Genomic DNA, 16,904 nt, shown 5'->3' on the forward strand with positions numbered 1-16,904 from the left:
CTTGAAAATGACTACACAGCTGAAATGGTATAGTACGCAAAATAATAAAATGGAAATATGTAACAGCTGTCACAGTAACCTAATTTCTTTCAAAAACTTTATCACGGCTGTGGAATCTGTTGCAACTAAATTCTCTGCACAAGCTCATAATTTTGCAGTGTCTATTTTCATGTGGTGTACTTTAAACCATCTGAAAACTGATCAACATGAAAATGTACCTTATGTATGTTACTCAATATTGAGGCATTATATGGTTTTACTTCAGTTATATTTTTTTACAACAGTTCTACAAGTTATTTATGGAAATAAGCACTACAATTATCTTACTAATAGCAGACAGAAAATCAGTTAAGCTAGGAGAAATTTATCATTGTGGATAAATTAGTTATTTCATAACAGTTTCTCTTGTTTACTTCAAATAACAGACTACTCATATTTGTTGAGCTCTTGTTAATTATGTAATGAAAACAATCAAGTAAGAAAAATTGACCAACTTGTTCCCCAAACAACATTTATCAACACTGTGTGATTCCATAGTTTTGAGTATTGTTAGTTTTAACTATTCCATAAAGGACAAAAAGTGCTTCTTAATCCTACAACAGAAACAATAACTGTTTTCCAGACACTTTGGATATGTCTAGAGCAGAAGATTTCTGGTCACCTTTTCTCTCTCTTTTTTTAAACTGTGTAGACTAAAATTAAGCTTAATGTATTTGAAATTATCTTGATTATCTTACTGAAAGAAACTACATATTCATTGCCAGGTGCAGAAGTAGTTCAGTTTCTAATCATAGTTTGTTACAAGAGAATAAACTCCTTGCAATCACATCTGCAACTATGACTAGCGTGGCATGTCTTTGCATTTTACTATGATGGTTGCCTTGTTCCAAGAAAATGTTATCCCATAATAATCAAATTGATTGGATGAACATGGCGTATGCAACTCATTCTAATTATTCCTACAACACAAATGGGTTTCAAAATAAATAAAAATTAGGGAAGGATGTAACAAGCAGACTGGACACAAGAAGACTCTAGCTGGATTTAAACATAGAATTGATACTTCTGGTTGTTGAAGTTTAATATTATAGACTAGCATTTCTTGAACTGTATTTTATGGAACCCTGGGGCCCAAAGATGCCATTCAAACATTCTTCGAAACGTATGTATCTTTTTTCCAAGGAAGTAACTTACAAAACGAAACAAAAAGATATGCCTATACAAAATTAAAAAATAGAATAAAAACCAAACCCTTGCTTCTGCTTACTAACTTGATAGCCAGCATGAATGCAACACCAACAGCGAATAAGGCTGTATTTTTCAGACCAAAGTATGTCATTATCACACAGAGAAGTCTCCAGACGTAAAAGTAACACCTGCCCAATATCGTGTAGGACCCGTGAGCACACACGAGTGCGCGCAACACAATGTAGCATGGAATTGACTAATGTCTGGAGTAGTGCCAGGGCCGTCCATAAATCCATAGAAGTACAAGGGGGTGGAGATCTCTTCTGAACAGCATGTTGCAAGGCATCCCTGATATGCCTCAAAATGTTCATGTCTGGGGGGGGGGTCTGATGGCCAGTGGAAGTGTTTAAACTTAAAAGAGTGTTCCTGGAGCTACTCTGTAGCAATTGTGGACGTGTGGGGTGTCGCACTGTCCTGATGGAATTGCCCAAGTCCATTGAAATGCACAATGGACATGAATGGATGCAGGTCATCTGACAGGATGTTTACGTATGTGTCACCTGTTAGAGACATATCTAGACGTATCAGGGGCCCCACATCACTCCAACTGCACACACCCCACACCATTACAGAGCCTCCACTAGTTTGAACAGTCCCCTGCTGACATACAGGGTCCATGGCATGAGGTTGTTTCCATAGCCATACATGTCCATCCGCTCGATACAATTTGAAACAAGACTCATTCGACAATGCAACGATGTTTCCACTCATCAACAATCCAATGTCTGTGTTGACGGGCCTAGGTGAAGCATAAGGCTTTGTGGCGTGCCGTCATCAAGGGTACACGAGTGGGCCTTCTGTTCCGAAAGCCTGTATCAATGATGTTTTGTTGAATGGTTCACATGCTGACACTTGTTCATGGCCCAGCATTGAAATCTGCAGCAATTTGCTGAAAGACTGCACTTCTGTCACGTTGAACGATTCTCTTCAGCCATCATTGGTCCCGTTCTTGCAGGGTATTTTTCCAGCCACATTGACGTCAGAGATTTGATGTTTTACCAGATTGCTGATATTCACGGTACATTTGTGAAACGGTCGTACGGGAAAATCCCCACATCTATGCAATTTCGGTCTTTCTCGGCACATTCCACTGATGAATTCTTCTGGTGAAGATGATTGGTACGAAACTCATTGAAACGTTGCGACAAGACGACGCCACCACTTGGCTGATAACCCGAGAATAATTCATCAATCCCCACATCATCGCTACCTTGGAGATGCTGTGTCCCATCGGTCGTGCGCCAACTATAACACCACATTCAAACTCACTTAAATCTTGATAACCTGCCATTGTGGCAGCAGTAACTGATCTAACAACTGTGCCAGACACTTGTCTTATATTTGCACTGCTGACTGCAGCACCATATTCTGACTGTTTACACATTTCCGTAATTGAATATGTATGCCTATACCAGATTCTTTGGTGCTTCAGTGTAGCATGTAGTGTAGAAATAGGCAGAAAGACCGATTACTGTTTGATTACATGACTGCAGAACAGTTGCTTCAGTTAGAAACTGATGAACCTCAAGCAGAGGTAGGTGTAGACAGGACACAACAAACTTTCAATAGGAAATTGAAAAAGAATGTAGGAAAGTCATCAAAAAGGAAGAAAGTTTTGTTGTTAGGCAGTTCTCATGCCAGAGGTGTAGGCCAACTTCTGCAGGAGGAATTAGGACCAGAATACCAGGTCACAAATTTTTTCAAACCAAGTGCTAGTCTGGATCAGGTGACAGAGGATTTAGGTTCACTCTGTAAAGGATTTACCAGGGAAGACACCGTGGTTATTGTGGGAGGGCCAGGGAACAGCATCAACAGAGATCCTGGGTACAGTATAGAGTGTGACCTGGTAAAGATTGCGTCGGCATCGAGACACACCAATGTTGAATTTGTATCTGTCCTGAGACGCCATGACCAGCCTCATTTGAACTCTTCTGTTGGGAGAGTTAATTTGGAGTTGGAACGGCTGCTTGGGTCGGGTGCGGGGGCTCATATTGGTGTGGTTCCTGTTGATTATCTCAGTAGGTGGGACTATACCAGGCACGGCCTACATCTCAACAGGAAAGGGAAGGGGAAACTGGCTGGGGTAATAGCAGGAAATTGAAGGGGGGGAGGCACTGCCATGAATGGTAAAATACCAGTGGTTACAGGTGTTGGAGCAGCACCTTTTTTAGGATAGGTAAGACAGAAAGATGTCAAGTTCTACGAGAGGTCAGGATTGAAACAAATCTTCAGTTTAGGAAAGAAATTAAACAGCACAATTCTAGCACATTGGATCACCAATAACAGCTACCAATTATAAATTTTCACCAATCACCAGAAATTTTATCTCCACCAAGTTGTATCTCAGTCCTAGGTAATTGCATTGATGAATTAAAGTCACCCAACCCAGTTGACATAATCTGCCACTCTGAACACCATGTGACCACTGGTATAGGAACTAGGCCTAAGCACAATGAGAAACTCAGACAGGAGAGTACTGCAAATGTTAGAATAAGGAAAGGTTCTCATAAAAGTATAATTAAAAATAATGTAAGTATATTTCATCAAAATATTGGGAGTTTAAAGAATAAAGTAGATGAGCTTCTGGTTTGTTTAGAAGATTTAGAAGCTGAGAATGAAATAGATATACTATGCCTGTCTGAGCATCACATTGTTACCGATATGGATAAGGTAAATGTAAGTGGTTATAAGCTCTCTGCACATGTAATGAGAGAAAATATGGAGAAAGGAGGAGTTGCCATATATGTCAAAAGTTATCATTGTGCAAAAAGTATAGAAACAAAAAAGTTTTGTGTAGAGTAACATATAGAAGCATGTGCCTGTGAGCTTAAATTAAATAAAGGCACATTTATAATTGTAACTGTATATAGGTCCCCATCAGGAAATTTTCATCTATTTCTGAAAAATTTGGACTCCTTATTGAGCTATCTGTCAGACAGGGGGAAGCAAATTATTATTTGTGGGGACTTCAATGTAGATTCTCTGAAAGAGGGTAATAGGAAAAATGACCTTGAAGTATTACTCGGTTCTTTCAATTTGACACCCATTACTGATTTTCCTACTCGGGTGGTAAAGGATAGCAGCTCACTGATAGATAACTTCTTTATAGACCAAGATAGTTTAAACAGGTAAATGCTTAGCCTGTTGAGAATGGTCTTTCTGATCATGGTGCACAGCTAGTTACAATATGTGACATAGCTCCATTCAGCAATACTAAACAGTCCTCCAAAGTAGTACGTTCAGTCAACGATTTAACAATTGCAAATTTCAGGGAAAGCCTACAGCAGTTAGACTGGGATGAGGTGTACCGTGAACCTGACGCCAATTTAAAATATAATTTATTTCATGACATTTTTGTAAATGCATTTGAAAACTGCTTCCCCAAGAAAATAGTTAAATATACTCGTAAGAAACCTTGTAACAAACCATGGCTTACTAAGGGTATAAAAATATCTTGTAACCGGAAAAGGGAAATGTATCTGACAGCAAGAAAGAGTAGTGACCCAGAAACTATCAAAAATTATAAAAACTACTGTGTTATATTAAGAAAAGTTATTAAAAAATCCAGGAGTATGTGTATCATGTCTGAAATCAGCAACTCTGATAATAAAATTAAAACAATTTGGAATATTATTAAAAGAGAAACAGGTCAACCAAGAGCAGAGGAAGACAGTATTACCATCAAATTGAATGAAAGCTTTACGAACAAAAAGTCAGAAGTTGAAAATATTTTTAATAATCATTTTCTAAATGTTGTGGATATAGTAGGATCCAGGTGTTCATTAGAAGATGCTAGGCTGTTAATGGAAGAGGCCATACCTATGCAATTTGATACAATTGAAATCTCACCTACTTCTCCCTCTGAAATTAGGAAAATAATAAACTTGCTTAAAAGCAAAAACTCACATGGAATTGATGGCATTTCCAGCAAAATACTAAAAGCTTGTTCTCAACAGATAAGTAAGATTCTCAGCCACCTGTGTAATAGCTCTCTGGAACAGGGCATTTTCCCTGATAGACTGAAATATGCTATTGTTATACCTTTGCATAAAAAGGGGGATAGATCTGATGTCAACAATTACCGTCCAATCTCCCTTCTAACAGCTTTATCCAAAATTTTTGAGAAAGTAATGTATTCAAGAGTAGCTTCACATATCTGTAAAAATGAAGTACTAACAAAATGTCAGTTTGGTTTCCAGAAAGGTTTTTCAACAGAAAATGCCATATATGCTTTCACCAGTCAAATTTTGAACGATCTGAATAACCGAACACCACCCATTGGGATTTTTTGTGATCTCTCAAAGGCTTTTGATTGTGTAAATCATGAAATTCTGCTAGACAAGCTCAAGTATTGTGGCATGAGTGGGACAGTGCACAAATGGTTTAATTCGTACCTAACTGGAAGAGTGCAGAAAGTTGAAATAAGTAGTTCTCGTAACATGCAAAGATCAGCACATTCCTCAAACTGGGGAACTATCAAGAATGGGGTTCCACAAGGGTCAGTCTTGGGTCCTTTGTTGTTCTTATTATATATTAATGACTTGCCATTCTATATTCATGAAGAGGCAAAGTTAGTTCTCTTTGCTGATGATACAAGTATAGTAATCACACCTGAGAAACAAGAATTAACTGATGAAATTGTCAATACTGTCTTTCAGAAAATTACTAAGTGGTTCCTTGTAAACGGACTCTCACTGAATTTTGATAAGACACAGTACATACAGTTCCGTACAGTGAATGGTATGACGCCATTAATAAATATAGACCTTAATCAGAAGCATATAGCTAAGGTAGAATATTCCAAATTTTTAGGTATGTCCATTGATGAGAGATTAAATTGGAAGAAACACATTGATGATCTGCTGAAACGTTTGAGTTCAGCTACTTATGCAATAAGGGTCATTGCAAATTTTGGTGATAAACATCTTAGTAAATTAGCTTACTACGCCTATTTTCACTCATTGCTTTCACATGGCATCATATTTTGGGGTAATTCATCACTGAGGAATAAAGTATTTATTGCACAAAAGCGTGTAATCAGAATAATAGCTGGAGTCCACCCAAGATCATCCTGCAGACATTTATTTAAGGATCTAGGGATATTCACAGTAGCTTCTCAGTATATATACTCTCTTATGAAATTTGTTATTAACAACCAAACCCAATTCAAAAGTAATAGCAGTGTGCATAACTACAATACTAGGAGAAAGGACGATCTTCACTATTCAAGATTAAATCTAACTTTGGCACAGAAAGGGGTGAATTATACTGGCACTAAAGTCTTTGGTCACTTACCAAATAGTATCAAAAGTCTGACAGATAACCGACAAGTATTTAAGAAGAAATTAAAAGAATTTCTGAATGACAACTCCTTCTACTCCATAGAGGAATTTTTAGATATAAATTAAGAAAAAAAGAAAAAACAAAACAAAAATATAAAAAAAAATTTAAAAAAATAAAAATAAAAAATAAAGAAAAAACACAAAAAATAAAGTTGTTATATTAACTTAAGTATGTTGTTAAATTAACCTAATTATGTCACGTATTGGAAAATTCGACTCGTTCCACATCATTACGAAATATCGTATTCATGATCCATGGAACTAGTATTAATCTAATCTAATCTAATCTAATCACTGGAAGTAGTAAGTTACACAAAATGTGTAGGAATATGCATACTGAGCAATTTGAAGTGGAATGAGCACATAAAACTAAACACGGTTAAGGCGGATGCCAGACAGATTCATCAGAAGAATCCTCAGAAGATGTAGGTCACCCACAAAGGGGGCAGCTTAAAAATCCCTCATTTGACAAATGCTTTAATATTTCTTGTCAGTCTGAAATCCATATCAGAAATAATTGATCAAGGAAATACACAAGATCCAAAGATGAGCAGCACATTTCATCAAAGGTTCATTCAGTAAGCATAAATGTGTTACAGGGATGCTCAGCCAACTCCAGTGGCAGATGATGTTATTGTGAAAAGATCATGAATGTAAAAGTACAGAGATTCAAGCACATGGACATTCACAACTGTAACAGGAATTGGGGGAAATGACAACCTCCATGACAAACTGTAAGATGGCTTGTGGAGCATGGATTTAGGTGGAGAGGGAGGTCATTGTCTACACAAAATTTGGACACCTCCCTCCCGTACCTTTCTCGTAACTTCAAACTAATTGTATAAAACGGAACATTTGCCGTTATTAACAGTTTGTTTTAGTGTTATTATGCTATTAATAGTGTTATCAACGTACAGTGATCAGCCACAACATTATGACCACTGACCTATTATTGATATAAACCCATCCAGGCAATAGCTATATCACGTGGTGAGAAATGACTCAGAGTGTATATGTGGACAAGAAAAAAAAAAAAATTCTTGAGTTTTCCTGGATCTCCCGGTTAAAAATGCATTTTTTTTTCCACGTGAAAACACACTTCTTACAAGGTGAAAAATGCACTTTTTCCATGATATGTGACAGTATACTTCCCCTTGGAGCTGTAAAAATATCAATCCTTTGAATGGTGAATGTTTTATACACCACTGTGGAACTTCAGAGAATGAAAAAATTCTGGGGGGAGTTTTGAAAAGCTCTGATGTGTAGCAACATTTAGCTGCATATTTTCATATTACAATACACTGCACATTTTTGTATTCATGTAACAATAGTATAGATTCAAAACAGCACATTAGTTTCTGAAGCATTGAAGTAGAGATTGTAATGCGCAATATTGGTCTTGAGGATTAACAAGCTACAAGAAAAGCTAAGCTTTCACATATAATAATGGTCTTCGTGTGTTACACTTTAAGATACATCACACAAACGTGCCAGAAATTTTAAATAATGACATTAATGCCTGGTCTTCTGGGCTCAAAATTCTTCTAAGTGGCTAGTCCTCAGTGTGTTAAGCTTTAAATGAGTATCAAACACTCTGTGATTTAAGAAATTCATTGCACATTAACACACATAACATAATACATCTTGCGTAAAAGGAAATTTACTTTGAAACTAACACTTTTCAAAACACCATTTTCCATATTTTCCTGCGACCTATTAGAAACAGCCTCATTTCAGCAGTTGCCAGAGAGCACCAGAAAACAGGTGTCAATGCGCATGGGCAGCTACAATGATGTAGGAAGCCCATATGTTCATACATATGTAGTATCAACAGAAATAAGATACTCCAAGAGCATCGGAATTTTGTACACCATACTAAAACGCATGATTCGGCTTAAAGTGCACATTCATATGTCCAGATTCACCATACTAAAACGCATAATTTGGCTTAAAGTGCACATTCATATGTCCAGATTCAAAATGAAGTGGGTCCCAGCCTGATATTAAGATTTCATTGCTGTTTTCGGGATGAAAATTTTATTGGAGTACAAGTATTGTATGATCTCATGTTTGGTTCTTTATTATAGCATAATGCCATACATTCCAGAAAATGAAAATGTGCACTTTAAATTCAGTGAACAGTTGAAACTAGCCAATAGTGCGGAACGAAACACTTCATTTCTAATAAACTGACTGTCTGTGGAAAGACTAATAAAAGCCACATTTATTTAGCAAACTGACAAAAATAACTTCATTGATATGCAAGGTGACTGACTGTCAAAAACATGGAAATAAAATAAAATCAGAAGACTGAAACTAACAACATATGTTAGCCTTCCGTAATTATGTGAATGTATTTTAATTCACTTGATAGCTCTCGACCACAGATACCCGTTTTGTTTTCATTTAATGTGAAACGGGTAAATGAAGAGGAAACAGCAAAATCACTATATGTAAACACTGTTTACGTGGAGACTAACCCCCTCCCCACCAAAACCCATACTGCTATGCACATGCAGCAATCTGGCAGCTTGGACGCGCCAGAAAATTTTTTCCAGATAGCATCTGGCTGCTTGTTGCTACTGCTGATACAGCTAACGGCCACATGTCAAGTAGCCGGAAGTGGGAGAAGGTACTGCCCATACACAACTCAACTGCGCATGCACGTGAGACCATGAGCAACTGCTCAGATGAACTTTACGTAAACAGTTGTGACGTCATGCTAATCGGCTGCAGTTTGTTGTCATTAAGTATTCCACAGCCTTCATCCTAAAGCCTTTGACACACTTTGCTGTTTATCAGTTCTTACCAGTCAAAATTACCAAACTTTAACTCAAGTCTAAAACAATGAAAAATTCCCGGAATTCTACAAAATTCCCCACATTTTTCCCAGTTTTCTCCAGGAAGAAAAAATTCCCGGGATTTTCCTGGATGTCCCGGAGCATATACACCCTGTGACTCAGACAGACACACAAACGGTGGGTGTAGTATCAGTTGGCATGATGTCCATATGTAGAATGGGGAAGACACGCAATCTATCCAAGTTTAACCAGGGGCAGATTGTGATGGCCTGGAGGCTCGGCAAGAGCATTTCAGAAACTGCACAACTTGTCAGGTGGTCGAGGACTGCTGTGGTGAGTGGCCTCAGCACATGGCGAAACCAAGGTGAAACACATCAATATGTCGTGGAATTTGGCAACCACCCTTCATTAAAGATGTTGGACATCGTAGGCAGGGCAGACTGGAACAACAGGACAGGCAGCAAACTGTGATGGAGCTATCACCCCACTTTAATGCTGGGTAGAGTACAAGTGTGTCTGAGCACACACTGCACCGAACACTCCTCACAATGGGCCTCATCAGCTAACAACCCATGCACGTGCTAATGTTAAGAGCATGACATCAGCAACTACTACAAGTGGCCACATGCCCATCAGCACTGGACATTGGCACAGTGGCAGAGCATTGCATGATCTGATGAATCCTGATATCTCCATATCATGCTGATGGGAGGGTGCGAATCCATCGTCTTCCATGGGAAGAGCTGCTTGATACTTGTACTGGGGGCAGCTCCATTACACTCTGGGGAACATTCACAGTATCATACACTGGTTGCAGACCAGCCAACAGCCAACAGCAGTGGCATTTTGCAAAAAGATAATGTGCCATGTCACAACAAGGCCAGGAGTGTGATAGAGTCATTCAAAGAACACAGTGGTAAGTTCCAATTGATGTGCTGGTCCCCAACTCACCAGATCTGAACCCGGTCAAACACATCTGGGAAGTGAGTGAATGTGGTGTCAGAGCTCACTGATCCTCTCCCCAGAATTTGCAGGAAATAGGTGACTTGTGTGCACAGATGGGGTATGAACTCCCTCCAGCAACCTACCACGGCCTCACTGCTCCCATACCACGAGGCGTTGTCACTTATCTGTGCCAAAGACGGACATACTGGCTATTAGGCAGGTGGTCATAATGTTTTGGCTGATCAGTGCAAGTAACCATTTAAACTTTACTTTGCCTTAAAGGGTAGCTGCCACTTTATTTATTTATTTATTTTTTTCTTCAAACTGTTTTTGATATTTTGTTGTAAGACTCATTGAGATGACCTAAAAAAGGTACTCTTGTTGAACATTCTATTGGAGAACTTGACTATTCTGCTTCCCATTCAACTACTAGCTCTTCTGTGACTTAATTAAGACAGCAATCACAAGGATGCCATGAAATTACCTTAAAAGAAATTAGGCCAGTTATTGCTTCTACAAGTAATCAATCCAGAGAAGTTACTAAAAGGTTTAGGAAGTATTACAAAAGTTATATATCTTCAGGATTCATGAACAACAATTATAATTCTCACTGCATTATTTGCGACAAATTCTCCCAAGTAGCTCAATGATTACAGCTAAATTGTATTGTCACTTGGGATCTGTTTGTGGAGAATATAAAGGAAAAAAATGTTGAAATTTACATTCAAAACCATAAAGAACTCTTAAAATTAACAATGTTTATGGTTCAAACCACAAAAATTGTGAATTAAAAAGCAACTAAGGCTTCTTACTTAGTGATCTGTTTAACAGCTCAATGTGGCGAGGCCTTCTCAGTTGTACAAAATCTTATTAAACATTCCATCAAGGGAATGGTAATATTTTAGGTCAAAGATTAGCAAAACAGATATGTAACATCCTGCTTTTGCAAGACACAGTAGCTTATTGCACCACAGATTTGGCAACCCGTATAGAGAATGAACTTACTCTTCACCTCAAATTGTTCAAAATTTCATTGCAAATGGAGAACCCAGTGACATAGCTAGACTTGCAGCATTCATTCTGATAGTTAGGTATCAGCAAGAAAAATGTTACTGGAGGATCTTCTTTCATGCTAATATCTATTGTACCAAAATGTGCTACTGAAGTTGAAGTATTTGGTCTTGCAAATTATTTCCTCCTATAGAATAAAATACAATGGGACAGCTGCAATTGTATTTGCAATGATGGAGACCACAAATGGCAAAATTAATAGGCTGTACAGCTAATTAAAAATTGTCAAAAACTGTCGTTTTAGCTGGTAGCTACTGCATGGTCAACCTGAAGCCATTTTCTGTAAAAAAAATATTATTCCCCAGTTATAAGAATGGTATTGAAGTTATCAAAATCATAGTACGGGAAAGCTGTCATTAACCTGGAGCTTAATTTGAACATGCCAACGGCCTAGCCACAGTGGTAACACCGATTCCCATCTGATCACCGAAGTTAAGCACTGTCTGGCTGGGCTAGCACTCGGATGGGTGACCTTCCGGTCTGCCAAGCGTAGTTGGCAAGCTGGGTGCACTCAGCCCTTGTGAGGCAAACTGAGGAGCTATCTGATTGAGAAGTAGCAGATCCGGTCTCTTAAACTGACATACGGCCCGGAGAGTTGTGTCCTGAGCACATGCCCCTCCATATCCGCATCCAGTGGCGCCTGTGGGCTGAGGATGACAAGGCGGCCAGTCGGTACCGTGGGACATAAGGGTCATCTTAGAATTTGGAGTGGAACTGAGGACACTCCAGCAGCCAGCACAAGCTCGCTTCATGCTGGGCAACAGCCATGCCTGCTTGCCAGCAACCCGTCACGTGCCATGGTTGCTGGGCATGCAGACACCAAGATGACTATGCAGGCATCAGTTAGAATCCACCATGCAGCTGAATGCCCAAGAGCCAAGGCTGGTGTGGGAGAGCAACAAACTGTAAACCCTGTGAATAAATGATTGAACTCTAATAATGTTTCGACAGTGTTGAAGATGTTTCACAAGTTCCCAACAGGTAACCTGACTTCACACACCTCTGCTTGGCTCCCTGCATCCTAAAGAATATTGACATTTGCTAGTGAGTTACTGAACAACTGCAAAGCTAATGTTATGTTCATTCTCTGAAGTGACATCAGATCCAAATGAGTGGAAGTTAACTTGGGGGCAAATGTTTAACCTAATGAATTCAGCGAAATTATTCTGTTGCTAAATTTGTAGATAAAAGAATTTATAGTTGACACTTTATCATTAAAAAGTACATTTACTTTATCACAAAAAAATTTTTAAGCACTTTAGCAAATGAATTCTACCTGAAACTTCCCATAAACTTAAAGTTTCATCAATTAGATTTCAGTGTAAAACAAGTTATTTTTTATGTCACAAAATGTTAGACATCACGAAACCTTTTTATTCAGTTGACTGATATCAGAATTGAATACAATAATTCTAATTCCAGCCTGTTAGAACTGGATAATTATCTGCAAGATGACATCACCAGAGGTTGTGTTGCAACGCATACACTATGACTAGTTGGATCCAATTATGCAGCAGAGGAACAAACATAAACACTAGAACATGATTTGCATGTTTATTCTTACAGTCGTTTGCAGTTTTTCTTGAAACTTAACTTTGTGACATATCAGCACAGTTGTTCTTTGGGCAACTAATTTTTAAGAGCACGCTGTCCACAAGAAAAATATAATCATACCACGATCCTTTTTTATTTTTCATTTGGCTTTTCTTTAACATTGTGTCGCATATGATTTTTTGTTTCTTACTAACTTCAGAATTACGTAGATCTCACTGATTTATCTCTCACTTTTTATCGGTGAGCTGCTTTTGCAGTAGACTGATCTGGGTATTTGCTCTTCTCCGTTTATCACATAATTGCACAATTTTCAGTTTCTTAATTTTCAATGTGATTTTTTAATGGAATAGCTGTTACACCTGGTATTGGTTTATTCTGTATATTGTCCTCGACAAATGATAGAATGGCATACATGCAAATTCTTATGGTTTACCAACTTTTGTGTTACAACTTCCCTTCTGTGAGTGTTTTACTGGCGATTTTATTTTCTATAGTATTTTGGATATATATTTTAGTAAGAAGGATATAAATGAGGAACAACTCTGGCTTTTTGAGACCATCTCTGTCTCGGAATTTCAACTAGGTTGCGGTCAATGATAACCATGTGTGTTTTTGTAACAAGTTCCTCCATGAAACTTAAGTCACAAACGAAACAGTTGTGAGTCAGACCTCTCTATTTAGGAGGAATTGCTCTCATAGATTTTAAAAATTCTTCTTTGAGTTTTGCAGGTCTAGTAAATGTTTTGCCTTTAATTTCTCTGAAACCAGATCTGTACGCTGGAATTAAACATGAAGACTTCTTTTGCTGCTTCTCATGTTAAGCTGAGTAACTAGAAGCTGTGGATTTGAACTCTTCGATGTTCAAACACACCACCACTAGCAAATTCACAAAATAAGAGGACACAATACAATGCTTGATAAAGCAGAATTGTACTAATCTGAGTCTCAAGTGACATGGCTGCTTGTAGCTAGTGGGCACACCACCTATCCTATGCTATGTGTATTAACATGAGGTAAGACAGTGTACTTCCTCTCTTCTACTCGCTATGCAGTTAGAGAAACATATTATAGGAACAAATCACGGGTTCCACGAGAAATGTACACATTAAAAAGAGGCTAAGAAATGCTGCTGTAAAATGATAAAGGAGGCTAACATCTCCAGTCTTTCCCCAGCTTTGAGGGCAACTTAAAAAACTATTTGTAGTTAACCTCTTACTTTAATGACAGCCAGGAAATGCCATGGGCCTTATAGAGTAAGATAATATGAACTTTTGAGAGCTTTAGAAATTAATGTGGTACACAGCAATAGTCATAACTTAATGAATAATATAAAATTTTAAAATGGCACTACAAGTAGCAGTTATTTCCACTTGTATATGAAGCTCTTTCAATGATATAACCCACTAATGCTTTGAGAATCAGTCACATACTGAACATAATTCAACACCATCCAGTGTATGTGCTACATGGGAAACTAGTTTGATTAATGTATTTAACCCACCACAGATATGAACAGTAATTTTTGTCATTTGATAAAAGACTATCAAAGTATGTAAAACATAGGAGACAAGGTTACTATCAGAAACTGCAGTGCTACCAACAAAGAGTCACTTTGATAACTTTTAACCCACAGATAAACTTATGATAAAATATGGCCCCTCCAACTTTTTACATTAGCTGACAATTCAAGTTAAAACAGAAATGTCTGGTATATTTTCACAAACCAGGCACAATTTCATCACACAACCCTCGATAATCTTCATCTTGCTGTGAGTCATTGTCACTATCATCATCGGCACCATTCTCATCGTCATATACAACTTGCCATCCAGGATTCAATTCCAACCAAGTCTGTAGTTGACCACCTGATGGCATCTGGTCCCCACGCAACATCTGACCTGCAAGGGAAAGATTCCATATTGAAAGGACACAAATAATGGCAGAGAGATCTAACATCTACAAAAACAAAAAAGATAAGGATAAATAATTGTAATTATTAGTAGAACAAGACATAGTAATGCAGTTTTATAAAAAATAACTAAAAGGCTGAGATATCTGAATGTGTAAATTTTTTGTTAGTTTTCATCATCATTTTGAATATGTCTATCAGGTACCAACAGAATCCTTATATGGAGATTTAAGTGTGAAAGAAGCATAAAGAACATGACAGCTATGCGTGTGCGTGCGTGTGCGTGTGCATGCATGTGTCCATGTTTTTGGTTTCAGTCCTACTGGCTCAAATGCTTGATTTGATTAATTTAATCACGAAGACAGAACAACAGCACTCTTAGCCCCATTTCCCACACTGAAACTAAGTTCATTGTGCCGTTTCTCTCACTGCCATTCTAGCGAAGTTATTATTCTGCTACATCATTTAGATGTTAAAACGCTTCGAGACTCAGCTGGGAGCACTAACTGTTTGAGAGATGAAGTAACATCTGCATACTTTCTCACACTTCACATTTGTGGGAGGCATGGACAAATAAAGCTAGAAATATACCATAACAATACTAGAAAATAAATGGTAAAGAATTTTTATACTATCAAAAACACACAAAACTTAGCACGACAATTTAACAATATTAACACAGTATTAGATTCTGTTTTATTTCTAAGTTAGAGATTACACTGAAATGACAAGTCATGGGAAAACAATATGAACATACAGAGATGGTGGTTGTATTGCATACACAGGTATATAAGGGCACTGTATTGGTGGAGACATCATTTGTACTCAGGAGATTCCTGTGAAAAGGTTTCCAGTGCAATTAGGGCTGCACAACAGGAATTAACAGATTCTGTATGTGGAATGTTAGTTCTTGCTAGATGCATGGGGCATTTCATTTTAGAGATTGTTACAGAATTCAATATTCCGAGATCAACAGTGTACGGAGTGTGTCGAGAATGTCAAATTTCAGGCATTACTTCTCACCATGAACAGCGCAGGGGCCAGCAGGCTTCACTTAACAATCAAGGATAGTGTTGTTTGAATAGAACTGTGCTAACTAACAACCAACACTGCATGAAACAACTGCTAGATATCAATGTGAGACACACGACAAACATATCCATTAGGATAGTGTAGCAAAATTTGGCATTAACATGCTCTGGCAGCAGATGACCGATGCAAGTGCCTTTGCTAACAGCACGACAATGCCTGCAACACTTCTCCTGGGCTCATGACTGCATCAGTTGGACCCTAGATGACTGGAAAACCGTGGCCTGGTCAGATGAGTTCTGATTTCAGTTGGTAAGAGCAGATGTTGGGGTTTAAGTGTGGCACAGACCCCACAAAGCCATGGAGCCAAGTTGTCACCAAGGCACTGTGGAAGCTGGTGATGGCTCTGTAACAGTGTCGGCTGTGTTCACATAGAATGAACAGGGTCCTCTGGTCCAACTGAACTGATCATTGACTGGAAAAAGTTTGTTTTCAGCAACTTGCAGATCATTTGCAGCCATTCACGAACTTCCATGTTCTCAAACAATGGTGGAAGTTTTATGCATGACAATGTGCTATGTCACCAGGCCACAATTGATTGCGATTGGTGTGAAGAACATCGTGGAGAATTAAAAAGGAATGATTTGCCCCCCCCCCCCCCCCCCCCCAGATTGCCCAACATGAACCCCATCGAACATTTATGTGACACAATCAAGAGGTCACTTTGTGCACAACAGCCTGCACTGGTAACACTTTCCAATTATGTACAGTTATAGAGGCAGCTTATGTACAGTTATAGAGGCAGCAGGGCTCAGTATTTCTGCAGTGGATTTCCAACAACTTATAGAGTCCATGCCATATTGAGTTGCTGCACTATGTCAGGCAGAAGGAGATCCAACACAATATTAGGAGGTTTCCCATGACTTTCGTCCTCTCAGTGTGTATACTAACACACTAACATATCACCATAAGAAACACAGTTGTAGTTTACTAACACATTAACAT

General features: G+C 38.3%; 1 protein-coding gene across 1 annotated transcript in view; it reads right to left on the reverse strand.

The window, feature by feature from the left end:
- LOC126470675 (ATP-dependent helicase brm-like) overlaps window positions 1-16,904 on the reverse strand; it is a 202,922-nt gene that overhangs the window by 140,826 nt on the left and 45,192 nt on the right. The window contains exon 9 of the mRNA XM_050098670.1: window positions 14,686-14,859. Coding sequence (XP_049954627.1) covers window positions 14,686-14,859 — 174 coding nt within the window. The remainder of the gene's footprint in view (window positions 1-14,685; window positions 14,860-16,904) is intronic.

Source organism: Schistocerca serialis, chromosome 3 (genome assembly GCF_023864345.2).
Source record: "Schistocerca serialis cubense isolate TAMUIC-IGC-003099 chromosome 3, iqSchSeri2.2, whole genome shotgun sequence".
NCBI classification, from domain to species: domain Eukaryota; kingdom Metazoa; phylum Arthropoda; class Insecta; order Orthoptera; family Acrididae; genus Schistocerca; species Schistocerca serialis.